Source organism: Apodemus sylvaticus, chromosome 7, assembly GCF_947179515.1.
Source record: "Apodemus sylvaticus chromosome 7, mApoSyl1.1, whole genome shotgun sequence".
Taxonomy (NCBI): domain Eukaryota; kingdom Metazoa; phylum Chordata; class Mammalia; order Rodentia; family Muridae; genus Apodemus; species Apodemus sylvaticus.
This window is the reverse complement of record NC_067478.1, coordinates 32597226-32610322: the sequence shown is the minus strand read 5'-3', so window position 1 is coordinate 32610322 and position 13097 is coordinate 32597226. Positions and strand designations below refer to the sequence as shown.

Genomic DNA, 13097 nt, shown 5'->3' with positions numbered 1-13097 from the left:
GAAGCCAGGACGGTTCTGGGCCCTACGGAGAACAATGCAAGTATTAGGATATCAGCTGCCCTCGCAATGATCACGCGTTCAACGATTTTGTTTTCACGGCTGAAGGGGCTTTTTTCCAATGTAAATCAAGCGCTTTAGTTATTAAGGCTGAACACTAATCTCCAACAACCTTGACATAATGTGGCCGGGCGCGCTGGCCCACTTCGCACCTGCAGTCTGAATAGGGCTCCTTGTCAATGGGGGACACGCTTGTTGCCCCTGCTTGCAAAAGAGGAGAGTGAATAAGTCAAGCTTTGTGAATGCCCATGCGCGCTCTCCCTCTTGCCTTTGATCACCGAAAATGTCTTCTAATTTGTCCCTTTTTCATTGTAACAACGTTTTCAAGGCCCTTTCTATTTTTCCAAACCCCATCTTTATAAAGAACATAAATCGCGCCCCGAAAACAAAAGGGGAGCGCCGTTGTCTCTCGTCGGTGCTTCCTGCGGGTTCTTGCAATTGCTGGAAGGCCCCAGTGGTCCAAAGCTCCAGATCTATGCTTTGGGCTTTTTGGAAGGTAGAGGGAAGACAGAAGAGGAGGAGGAGGAGGAGGAAGAGGAGGAGGAGGAGGAGATGGAGGAGGAGGAGTTGGAGGAGGAGGAGGAAGAGGAAGAGGAGGAGGAGGAAGAAGAAGGGGAGGAGGAGGAGGAGTTGGAGGAGGAGGAGGAAGAAGAGGAAGAGGAGGAGGAAGAGGAGAAGGAGGAAGAAGAGGGGGAGGAGACTGGGAGGAGGGGACGGGAGGAGGAAGGGGGAAAGGAGGACCCAGAGTGGACAGGCAGGAGTCAGAGCGATTCACTCAAAACTCCTGTACTAAAGCCCAGGACTAACTTTCCTTCCCAGGTGGTCTGGGTCTCTCTTAACTCAGCATGGTTCCTAGACTATGTAGAAATGGAAAGGAGCAATTCATTTTTCTCACTTAAAGCAGGTGTGGGACTCCATTCTGACCACTGGTTTCATAATCCTTTCTGCCCTTCTAGCCCTTTCCTTCCATCAGCTGCCATTCTGCATTCTCCAAAGAGCCCAGGAACTTGGCAAACATTCCGAAAAGGCTTCCCGCTCCCTACCCGCAGATAAATCCCAAATATTTTGCGCGAAATTCAGAATGCAGTCTAGGAAGAATGCCCAGAAAATTCTTAACAGGAAAAACAGATTACTGTTTTTATTCTGCGTCACAAAGCAATCTCCTTGTGAGATGCTGCTTCTCTTCGGGATTAGAAGTCATTCACCATCTACACAGGAGCACACAGGCATTAATGACGTCGACATCTCATTTGGTGGCATATTAATTGTTAGGCTGCAAATCAGTGGGCAATTCCATTGCTCCTCCCTCTCCAACCTTGCTCCTAACACCTGTCCAGCTTGGGTTTCCAATATCCTGGAGAAACCTCTTACTAGAATATGTTTTCTATTAGGGATTTTCCTTACTCCTCTTACCTAGATCAAATACTGTGTGTGTGTGTGTGTGTGTGTGTGTGTGTGTGTAGAATTTGTTGGGCTTCTTTTCTTTCTTGCAAGTTATTACTTTAGCGCAGTCTCCCAGAATGAAAACTAACATCTCCCATGAATACAGTTTAACACACGTTGCCGTCTGGCCAGGAAGCATGAATCCTTCAAGAAAGAAGTCAACATTTGTTTTCCACATTAAAGGGCGTTTAGTTGCCAGCAGATAAAATAATTCTAAGGACCACTTTTTAATTCGATGGATAGCAACCGCAGGGGTCTAAAAGAAAATAACGACGATGGCTATAGACACAAATAACTAAATTACCAAAACGTTAGCATATCTCTAGGCTTCATTAATATGTAACAGACTCCCCAGTTAATCTCCAAAAGCCAGTGTTCCCCCTGTAAAATAGCACTCTGGGACAAATTGTACATGAGATCAATCACTGCTAATGTAGGAAGGTTTACTGCAAGAAAAAGGGAAAGCTTTTCACACCTTCAAATAGAAGCTTTTCAGATTTAAGAGTAAGGGCCATACATCACCAAGAATAAATGATTATGAATTGATAAACACACCCTCCAGCGATTAGCTATGTGATGCTATTTATCATTTCTTGGGTGGCAACGGTTTTTTTTTTTTCCTTCCCCTTTGCCTACTTTTAAAGTCATTTGACTATCTGGGAAGAAAAAAATCTAAAATGCAGAGCAGAAGAGAGAGAGAAAAAGAATGAGAGCCCATGAAAAAGTTTGTATTTTAGGTCATCATGATGGCTGTGCTGAGCAGCAACCAATTGGATCCATAGTGGGCTTCCTCTATGCTGTGTGGGGAAGGGGAGTGCTTGCACATTGGAACTGTCAGATCAACTTCCATTTGTTTGCTTTGTCTTCCTCATTACAGGTTCTTTTCCAGAGTTCTCACACAGACAAGTAGTTTACTGTTTGTGAAATGAATTGTTGAACCTATTCTCTCTTCCAATTCGTTGGCCCTTCCCTTTATCCTTCGAGAAAGAGGGAACTTTGCTTGAGTCCTGGAGTGTTCCAGCTCTCCTCTGTTCCATGCTGGAGCTGGGAGGGAGTACTCCTGCTGGCCACAGTTGTCTAGGGAAACCAGAGCTCACAATCAGGCATGGAGTGGAAGACTCCTGGGACCCTGCTTGCTGTTAGCAACACAAAAGCATATGCAACCCCTAAAACATTCCAAGAGAGACAAAAGGCTGGAGCAAAGGGCTGACTTAACCCTGGGTTACAACTAACAGCCCACCCCCTTGCCTAGTCCAGGTCTGGAGGCTAAAGGGATAATTCTAAGACTAATTTTCCACCAGAGTTTGGAGCTAGGCTAGGACAGAGATGTAGGGAAGGTAGGGAGCAGTCCTTGGTGGTAAAGTGAGAATCTATTCAATATAGGTTGAAGGGTATCCATGCTCCTGAAAAGTGACTTCAGTGATAATAGCCTAATCTAGAGCTACTTGTCTACCCAAGGTTGACATACACAGTCTTTGGTGGATCAGGGCTGCTGTCTTTGAAGGTAATAGGAATGTCAGTGTACATTCTCTAAGGTTGATCATCAAACATCTGTTAGGAATCCAAATGGAACAGGTGCCTGTCCACTGTGGTCCTACTGTGACCTAAATGCTGGTCTCTTCAAAAGGCACACACTGTACTATCATTAGTGACAGCCCACTTTCGACAGTTGAATTGGGACTCTGTGGAAACTCCTCAAAGGCTCCTATGCCTTGAGGATGTTCAAACCAGGAAGGAGGTTGAAGTTTTGGAGGCCAATATGTGTGAGTTATCAGGACTACAGAGTTGAAGAACACTGGAACCACGCACTGCCTATTTCAGCTGATGTCACACAATGGGTCCTAAACTATGTCTGGCGTCTGTTTGCTTAGTTTGACTATCTGTGGATGGTGGCTCTTGGCTCTAAACCTATCACAATAGTTAAGACCCCTTTGGGAATGGTTTGGGAAAAGAAGATACAACCTCAATCTTGCAAGTCAATTGATGATTGTGGTCTAAACCCAGAACATTCCCTTATAAGCAAGATCAGGATCCATTTCAGACTTGCATTATCAATATATTTTGAAGATAACATCTTTTAAAACAAAACAAAACAAAACAAAACAAAACAAGACCCACAAGAAAGTTAGTAAAAGCAAAACAAAATGAAAAGCAGTTGGAAGTTGGGTATAAAATAACTAATCAAGTACCTCAAGGCTCAGAATATGATGCTGCTACCAGGAAATAAACTAGTGTGGGGAGTAAGAAAAGGAGTAAATAGCTCTAGTTTTGATTTCATGTTTTATTGTGTAAGCTTTTCTTGTCTTTCCCTTCATGGAGTTTTTGTGCCATTTTGATAACTCCTAGCAGGTTCGTGTGCTCAAAGGATTGACTCAGGCAGTCCTGACCACCAGGAAATGCTTTCTCTTACATTTTAAAGCTGGAACAGTTCTGTAACTTACAGAAGAAACATGTACACACTACACACACACACACACTCACACACACACAAAATGTTCTCAGACTCTAGAGAAGGAAAACATAACACTCCTTTTGAATCTCCCACCAGTGAAGTCTTTAATACTTTGCACTTCATATTGACTCCAGGAAAGAAAATGTACAGTGATAATAAACCCTATAAAATGAGCAAGTTGTCACCATGAAGATTTAGTTTCACAACTATAGCAAAGAATATTATTCATCTATTTTATATTGTTTTTCAAGATTTTATTCTTAAGTTTAAATTTTAATGATATTATCTTCTCATGTAAAATCTGTTTTGAAATAAAGGATTCTCTTTTATGATATGTTTTTAATAGTGAAAATCTCTGAAGATCTATAATGTTATTATTTATCTGAAGTCTGTAGCTCTGAGAGCTGTATACTCGATGTAATTGCTTTAACATGTTTTCATAAATTACATTCAGAAATGTGTCATAGTAAATTACCTTTGTAATAAAATGTAAAAAATGCAAATGGCTGTTGTCTTTATTACGTTTTAAGCCATTGGTTTATCTGCACTATTTCACTTGTCACTTGCACAATATGTTGGCTGAAGGGGCGGCACAGTTTGACAGCAGAGAGCTGGGTCCTGTGTGTAATCTTGCAGGCACGTACAGTTTGGGTCATTTCCTCATCTCCCGCAGAAAAGACATTATCTCACTCATATTTACATACTTTTCAATATTTGTCAAACAATCATAAATTATAAATTAATGAAATGTTCGACAGTCTTCAGAGATCAGACTAATGAAGACATTTACCTTTTTGGTGATTTTGAGTCTCATCTTCCTAAGTTTAATGACATCTCAATGCTCATGCTTTATTAGGCTTTATTAGATTTGTCCTCCACTCCCGCTGTCATTCAGATGTCTTGGCAGAAACATCACCTGCTTCAGGTAGGAGAACAAATCTACTCTGATAAGGGACCCTTCAAAACAGGGACACTTTGGCCTTAATTTTAAAGAATTAAGGTCAAGTTCAATTTCAAAGACTACTGGAAAATTTTACCTGCCCTTAATGTTCTAATGAGGCATGACTTACTCTTGTGTCACTACCTCACAATGCTCTGACATAAGGAGCCTCCAAAGAACAGTGATGTCAAATGACCTACAGGACACACTTAGAAATGGGGAAGAGAAAGTCTAATCCAATTTCACTTTCTGGGATTTGGTGAAATCTACTTTAGATAGGCCGAGATATGGTTTGTCATTTGTCATACCGTTGCTTGGTCTAAAAGCAGGGGGAATCATTTAGAACTGTACTTAAATCAAGAGGCCATCTCACTCTTCTCTGGATCTAGTTAAATTGAAAATCCCTCCTTCAAAATGATACTAACCGTGGATAATGCACTGACCTTATGACCTCAGAGGAAGTGTCAGGTATATGTCGGCTTAACACAGGGGAAAAAAAAAAGACCACCTAAGTATCATATGTCCGTGAAGTTGACATGCTTCTCTGGAAAAAACAATGCTGGCTCACCATGCTCTCATTATGATTGATGGTCATTCAGCTTTTTAATAAAATTATAGATGATGAATTTAGTTCAATCCAGAGAGGTCAAATGATCAGCTTTGACTTAAGATTCAAGTAGTAAATCACATGGAACAAATGCATATCAGTGCCACCCATTCCAGCCCGAATGGAGGAGAGTGGGGCTTAATGCTATCTGACTCTAGACAAAAGACAAGGAGTCTAGGAAGTAGGAGTGTCAATGTCTTTGCCATCAAGTTGCATAATTTTATTAGACCTCTTTCAAATTTCATCAACCCATGTTAGTGCACACACCTCCCACTGGGCCACCAGACGCCCTACTTTCCTTTAGCCTGGTCCACAGGAAGTGTGCATCACTCAGGATATTACTGGGGTTGGTTTAGGTGGGAAATGACTCTGAGATGCTCATAGTCCTTTTCGACTACATTTAAAGGGAAAAAGCTATGTAGACTTATGGGGACAGTGAGGCTCGCAGAAAGTGCATCTTCAAAGTGATTGCCCTCTGAATCTGTAAGACTTTATAAAGGACACTTATAAAAATAATCTTCATTTTATTTCAGCTTTGCATTGAGCATAGTACTGTCCAGATGAATGACAAGAGGGGGTGAGTATCTTGCCAGTTTCCTCATCAAACAGAGAATTAAAATTCTGCCTTGGCCTCTTTGTAAAATAATGCACAGGAATACACGGATCCATTAAAAAATGACAAAGAAAATCTATGAAAATGCTAGGAATAACTTTAAAATATTTCCAAGCACTATTTTTTTTAAAACACACAATGGAGAGTTATTAAGAAACTTCTTGGTGAAGCAAGCATGGATTCTGCAATCATCAAAAATTGATATGTACTGCTAGTTAAGTAATTACGCGCCATCCCGAGGATAAGGGAGCCAGCAATTGTTAATCCACTTGCACACCCGTTGTCTTGCAGCATCAAGCTGCAAATGGCTTAATTAAGTCATACACGTGGACTATGCCATATTGCACCATTGCATTATGCACACTATATCTCAGTTTATTGGGACAATTAATGCCAGGGGCCCACCTTAGGTGGGAGCCTCAGCCCCCAACACCCAAGTTCTTTGTGATTGATGCCCCTTTAGACGGAAAGCTAACAGCTAGCGGCAAATGAAAATTGAGAGGCACTTGCTTGGGAGTGGGGGCAAAGATTTGTCCTGCATAAATTATTTGGGGCCAGTAGAGCTGTAAAATGGGGTGCTACAAAAGTTGAGGTAAATCAATTGTTTTGAACATTACCCCTGGAATTGGTGCTGTCGTTAAGAGTGAAGTGCTTCCTTGAGTTTCTTTGAGACTATACAGAACAGAAAGAACACAGTCTTTATAATCCTGAGAAATTTTTAGCCCAATAGGTTAGAGATTTGTCAGGACAGAGATTCAAACCAGTTCCACCCCAATTCAACACACACACATCCACCAGTAGTTTGGTTTTCCGATTTTAAACTACAGATAACTTCCAAGTTACCTGTATATTTTCTTTAACCACAAATGACAAAGACAGGAAAATCTGTCTGGGATTTCCTCTCTGTCCCATTCCATTCTTTGATGTTGAAGTATTCCAGGAGAGAGCATCTGGAAAAACTGTTTCTGGAAGGCTCCAGAGCCTTGGCAGCAGGGGCAGGATGTAATGGGGATCAAATATGGGTTTTGAACCGCGGTATGAACCCAAACCCAGTCAGTGCTTGGCTCCAGTGTCCAGGCGGGTGCTAAAGCTGGCTTGAGTTGGGGTTGGACTCTCTGTTCTGCTTCCTTTGAGGACCAGCGTTCCTGTTCACTTCCACCAGGTATAGCGCGGTTTGGAGTTTGAGGTTCAAGCTGCCCTGGAGTCTTTGTGAGGACCAAGGGATGAAAATAGTGACAAAGCTTAGTCCTCCTCAGATCAGGTAGAAAGACCCGAAGTTTGTAAATTGGGGCTCAGTAATTTAGTGGAGCTGTGTAACCGAAGCCGGTCCATCACAGCACTACGGAGAACACAGCCACCAAGACCTGTAGCACCAAGGCACGTCAGGGTCTCTCAGTTCAGTTTCACTGCTGGTGCCAGGGCTTTGGATTTGGCAGTATGTTTCAGAGGTGTCTTCTTGCAGAGGACAACAGATGGGGTTCCTGATTACCATCCTGGGGCCAGCACCCAACATACGGGTTGCAGCTCGCCTCAGAGAAAAGGTTTTCACCGCCTCAGAGAAAAGGTTTTCTCCTAGCATCCTTCTCCACATCCCCCCCCCCCCAAAAAAAAAAATCCTGGGGCTAGCGGACAGCTTAGTGTGGGGTGCTTGCTTGCTTGTTTTGTACTTGCAGGGTAGCATCCCCAGGACTACTACAAAACAAAGAAGGGAGACTTGGGCGCGGGGGTGGGGTGGGTTGGGGGGGGTGGAGTGGGTAGAGGTGGTATCAAGACAGGAACCTGTAGCCCAATTTCAGTTTCCTCTTCTTCCTCATTGGATTCCAGTTTCTGACTTTACTTTGCAAAATTTGAAAAGAGATCACTCAGTTTTTTCAAAAGGTCTTCTTCAATCTCAGCTTTGAAGATCTCTCACAGTGTCTGGTCAACAGTTAGGGGCATATATATATGTATATTTGGGTAACTTAAGTCTTCTGCTGTTAGTACTGGGAAAGGACTGTGGGGAGTGAGCGATTCCTGCCGGCAGGAAAAGAGCCTCGCAGCTGAGGGAGTGCCGACCCTAGAAACTCAGTTGGGTTACTGGAGAACGCAGCTGCCCGAGGTTTTCAGCTCAATTGCAGTAACGTTCACCAACATTTGGAATAAAATAACAGAACTGATACCCCCAACACACAACAGTATGCTCTCTAAATGCACTTCTCACAGTTTTATTTTAAACAAACCAAACATACTGCGCAGGTTGATACAATATATTTTTGTGCAGTTACAGCTGAAGAAACAGAGGCGTGAGTTGCGACTTGGCCAAGGGTCACTCACGGTAGACTTGTCAGAGTAGGATCCCGCAACAGGGTGGATGGAACCTAGTATGTGGCCCACTGTTCTTTCCTCGAGGGAAGACTGGCTAGGTGACTGCTTCCATTTCCCCTCTCCGGCTCTGAAAAACCAAGCATCCCCTAAGTAACACCCTTCCTTCTATTTCTCAGTCCTTGACACACGGCTTCTTTCAATTAGGGAATGATGAGTCTCTGAAGTCAGGCCTGGACTAAATATTCCCCTCTCCCTGCCACGTCTCCCTGATAGACTTGGTCTGAAGAATATAGTCAGACTAGGATGCTTTCCTGGAAGCCTCCCTGGTGGTGGAAGCTAAACGTTAGACTTTATTAACTCTCTTCAGACTGTGTACTGAGGGTGGGTGGTGCTTAGTACTTGGCTTTGGATGATTCCTCCTCTAGAAGAAATGTTCCAGGACTTTGTCTAGCCTTCTGTTTCAAGTCCAAAGCAAACTTTTGACTCTTCCACTTCACTGAACCACCATCCCATATCTTACTTTTTTTTTTCTTGAGGGGGAGGGGCTTGGCTAGACTACCATACTTGTTAATTTCACACACCCCCATTCCACAGTCATGGTTGTTACTACAACTACTCTAGAAAGTTATGGAGGGGTGAATACAAACAAAAGTTCCCAAACAACAGTCCTGAAGTGGAAGCTTCCCCTAGGGTACTGCAAAAAGGTAAACCATTTCCAAGCTCAGGGAATGGTTTTTGTTTTTGTGATGAATATAATATCCACTGAATTTAAAAGCCTCAGCTTCCTGGCAATGTGAGGTGTTGGGGGAATTTTCATCTAGACCCTTACTACGACTTTCAGTGGTAGCATTGCTCCAGGCTGGCTACTCAAAAGTTTAACTCCATTATCAAGGGAGGAATGGAACAGTGACTTCTACAAATTCCAAGGCCGGGGGTCTTGCCAGTACATATGCCATGGGGAGCCTGGGAGGGAGCAAAAAAAAAAAAAAAAATGAAGTGGGGAAAAGAGCGAAGGGGGATCTTTTTCTTTCTTTCTTTCTTTTTTTTTAAATTTAAAAATACACATGGGATTAAATAAACTAAGAGGCTCAGCCCAGGGAATTCTAGATCTGGGTTTTGAAACTGAGAGGAGCCCTCTCCTTTTGGCCATCTGGCTGCTCTAAGCTCTGCCCCATGCTGTATAATTTTAGCTGAAAATCTCTTCCGTTGCAGCTTTGCTTTTATTGAATTCATCAAAAGCAAACTTTCCCTGAGTTTTTTTTTTTTTTTTTTTTTTTTTTTTTTTTTTTTTTAAGAAGGCTAAAATAATACGCCGACCACTGTGACATTCTCCGGGCTCAGGCCATTTTTCATAACGCCTTGGATCTGCTTTTGTGCCTCTGAGGCGACTCAACAGATGAATAACGAGCGAAGTCCACTGAAAGTAAGCGAGTAGCTTTTCTCAGCTCTGGGGGGAAAAAAGTTAAATGAAATGAGAGGCGCATGTAAAAATTTCCACACCCAAAGATGGGGGCCACATTTTTATTGCTTGGCTTTGGCCAGGCAACGATGTCTTTTTTAAAGCAGTTAACGTCCCACACCAGCACTCGCTCTCACACACTAGCACATTTGCTTGCACAAACCACACAAACTTTAAGCTTCAGAAGCTTCACAGGTGGTGGTTGGAGCAATCTGGTAAGGAGAGAAAGAAGTATTCAAAACAAAGTATAGATAGAAACACACAATTGATAGAAACTAGTTTTATTTTCTTATTTTTTTTCTTTTTCTATCTTTTTTTTTCCTTTGCTTTCTTTAAACAGCAACTAGTTTGGTTTTTGATAGCTGGTTTTGGCAAAAGGAAGGAAAAATCTGCAGCCCGAAAGGAAGACTCAAAGTATTTAAAGGACGCTTAGAATGTAGCGTTGTAGCAGGTCGGGGTAAGTCATCTTTCCTTCTGTTTTCTTTTTGGCTTTAAGATCCAGTGTAATCGCACGTGCGCAGAGTTTCCTTGTTGTTTGTAGAGATTAGAGAGCAATTAGGAAGTCCTTCCTTCAGAGGCAACTGTTTGCTGCGACTTTGCCCGGATTTTGTGGGGATCCTTTATTTTATTTTATTTTATTTTTCTAGCCTTGTCAGCAAATCCCAGAGGCCCGCAAAGCTCTGAATGTCCAGTGTTTGGAGGGGCTACAAAGGCAACAAGTTGTGGGCTTTCTAGCCCCAGGCAGGCACTGCTCCACAGCTGAGCCTGTGGCTCGCCTGACTCGTAGGAATGAATTTTGCACGTGTAAACTATTTGCTCGTGAGCACGTACAGCTGCGACTCTGGTTTATCAGGGGAAAAGTCTCTTCCCTTAAATGGACTATTTGGAAAACCTGCCATTGGCTCTCGCCAGATGATTATTGATGCAAAACCCTGTGGGTTGGAGCTTGGGCTGGCGTTTGTTTAACACTGAAACTATTTCTCTTCTGAGTTGCTCAAATTGACATCCACTCGAAATCATTTGTATTCTCTTTCTAGGGGCTGGGAAAAACAACTAGGCGTGATCTGTGAGAGGTGGTACACACATTTTAGAATAGAAAGCATATTTTACAGGAAAACGATGTCTTTTATTGTTAAAGTGGCCCTAAAGAGACTCAGACGGCAGCTCCCAGAGCGCTTCGCGATTCCATAGACTTGCATTACCAACACTCAGTCATCTGCCCTTCTGCCCCTCCACGCTCAGCTTTGGGAATCAGTTCTGCAATCTGAATACAATTAATTGCTGGTCAGCTGTATGCACACCGCGCGTATATTCAGATTCCAGGTCTGAGTGGGCTTTCATTTAAGTAAGCTCTGAAGTAAGCAAAGGTTTTCTGTGGGCTGGATTCTGTTTAACACCAGTTTCCCTTACCCAGAAATGTGGAACAAGCAAATGCTGCACCAGCGGTTGGGCAGAGTTGATCCAGATGTTGGCAAACAAGTCTTGGCCAGTTGTATTCCTGAGGAAGCCCAAGAAGTTGAATAGGGAGGCAGAGAGAAATCGACAAGGGAAGTGGTCAGAGGCGATTTTCTTTAGTAGCGACAGGGTCTCCTGCGCCTCAGTCTGGCGGGATCTGCGCATAAAATGGAGCTTCTGAGCATTGGTTCGCTGGGTGAATTGGCGCACACTGGGGCCGAACAGTCCTTGACCTTTGCCTTTATGTGTGCGCAAATGTTTGCCTAAAACACAATCAGGCCTGACAAGGGAGCATGCTACCGTGTGACACCGCCTATTCACCAGATAGATGTTCCCCGCCACACACGACCCAGCGCAGGCTTGTAAATACCTTAGGTATTTGTAATAAACCTATAAATTAATGTCGGACGATTGCTAGTTGCTGGGTAAATAGACTATACACATCTGAGATGCGTCTCTGTCTTTTTTTTTTCCCCCTCCTAAAAATGGTCAGTATGAATCAGAAAGAAAACTGACAACGCAGGAAAGTTTGTATTTGAAGAATAAACAGTTTGGTCACATGGGTAGAGAGTCAGCCATCCTAAGGGACTTTTGGTCAAAGATGGGGAGTGGTGAAGGGGAGAGAGGAATTGCGGACAACAGTACAACTTTGGGAGCGACCCTTGCTTAGTACAGCGGTATTTAGCGGGAGATTGGGATACCAACTGGGGACTCTGAGGGAGCCTAGTCAGTGGATAGGCTCCTGAAGCCCCATAGATCCACTGGGTCTTGATAAGTTCTCTGATTCCTGAGGTTACTGGGTGAGAAACACTTCTTTTCACAAATACCAAATACTCTAGCAGAAAGAGGAAAACACCTTGTGAAAATCTGAAATTAGCTTAGCTTGCCTTCCAAACCTCACTGTAGCCTTTCAATGAGACCCGCCCCGTAGAGGATGGAGCTGGTTTTTTTTTTTTTTTCCTTGCACTAAGACATAACAAAGTACCTATGTGGCAAATAAATAATTAACAAACTTTCCTTAGCTTTGGCTCATTAATTTCTACGTTCCCATAGTTATGGACAACTGTACAATTTGTAGGGATCAGTTTCTGGGGCAAAAACCCCCCCAAAAACCTGATGGGTTAGACAGGAAGGACAAATTAGGAAAAGTCACTTTTCATATTCTTTCAGAAGGTGTCAGCCTTCAGAAGAGGGGATACAGCTAACTCAGCTGACTTGCATCCAGGGAATGCATCCAATATCCATTTCTGATTCTCAAAACCTTACCAAGATCATTTAAGTTTGCTATAATTGTCTTCAGGTGGAGGAAGGGTGGTGGCCAGCCCCTCCTTGCATATCAGTTTTTTTTTTTTTTTTTAATGGATCTCTGGATGGAATTCTTTCCTTGGGCCATGACTCAGAGCAAAAGAGAGTTTAACACAAACCACATTCTAGATCCAATGTAGGTGCACACGGAAGCAGCAGAAAGGTTAAAGATGATCACCCTGGAATGCAAATGGTAACATGTTTAAAACTTGTGTTTTTCAGAGAGTTCCAGGGGTCTTAAAAGAAAAGAACATGTAATTGATAAATGGAAGAAAGTTAAGGAGACCGCCCCCTTTCTTAATAATCTCTACAAAGAATCCTTCTGCTCTGGGACCAAAATACATCTTAATTAGCAGAATTTTCTTTAACTTATTCTTGTTATCTAATTAGCAATATGACAGGTGTAATTCTCTTCAAAATAGTTCATTAAAATTTCTGGAAATGAAGGTAAATGATAACCTG

At 42.8% G+C, this 13097-nt stretch overlaps 1 protein-coding gene across 1 annotated transcript in view; it reads left to right on the top strand.

Moving 5' to 3' along the window:
- Positions 1-11143, top strand: part of Zic4 (Zic family member 4) — a 34273-nt gene extending 23130 nt beyond the window's left edge. Inside the window, exon 7 of the mRNA XM_052189323.1 lies at positions 11014-11143. Coding sequence (XP_052045283.1) covers positions 11014-11143 — 130 coding nt within the window. The remainder of the gene's footprint in view (positions 1-11013) is intronic.
- Positions 11144-13097: the final 1954 nt, after the last annotated feature.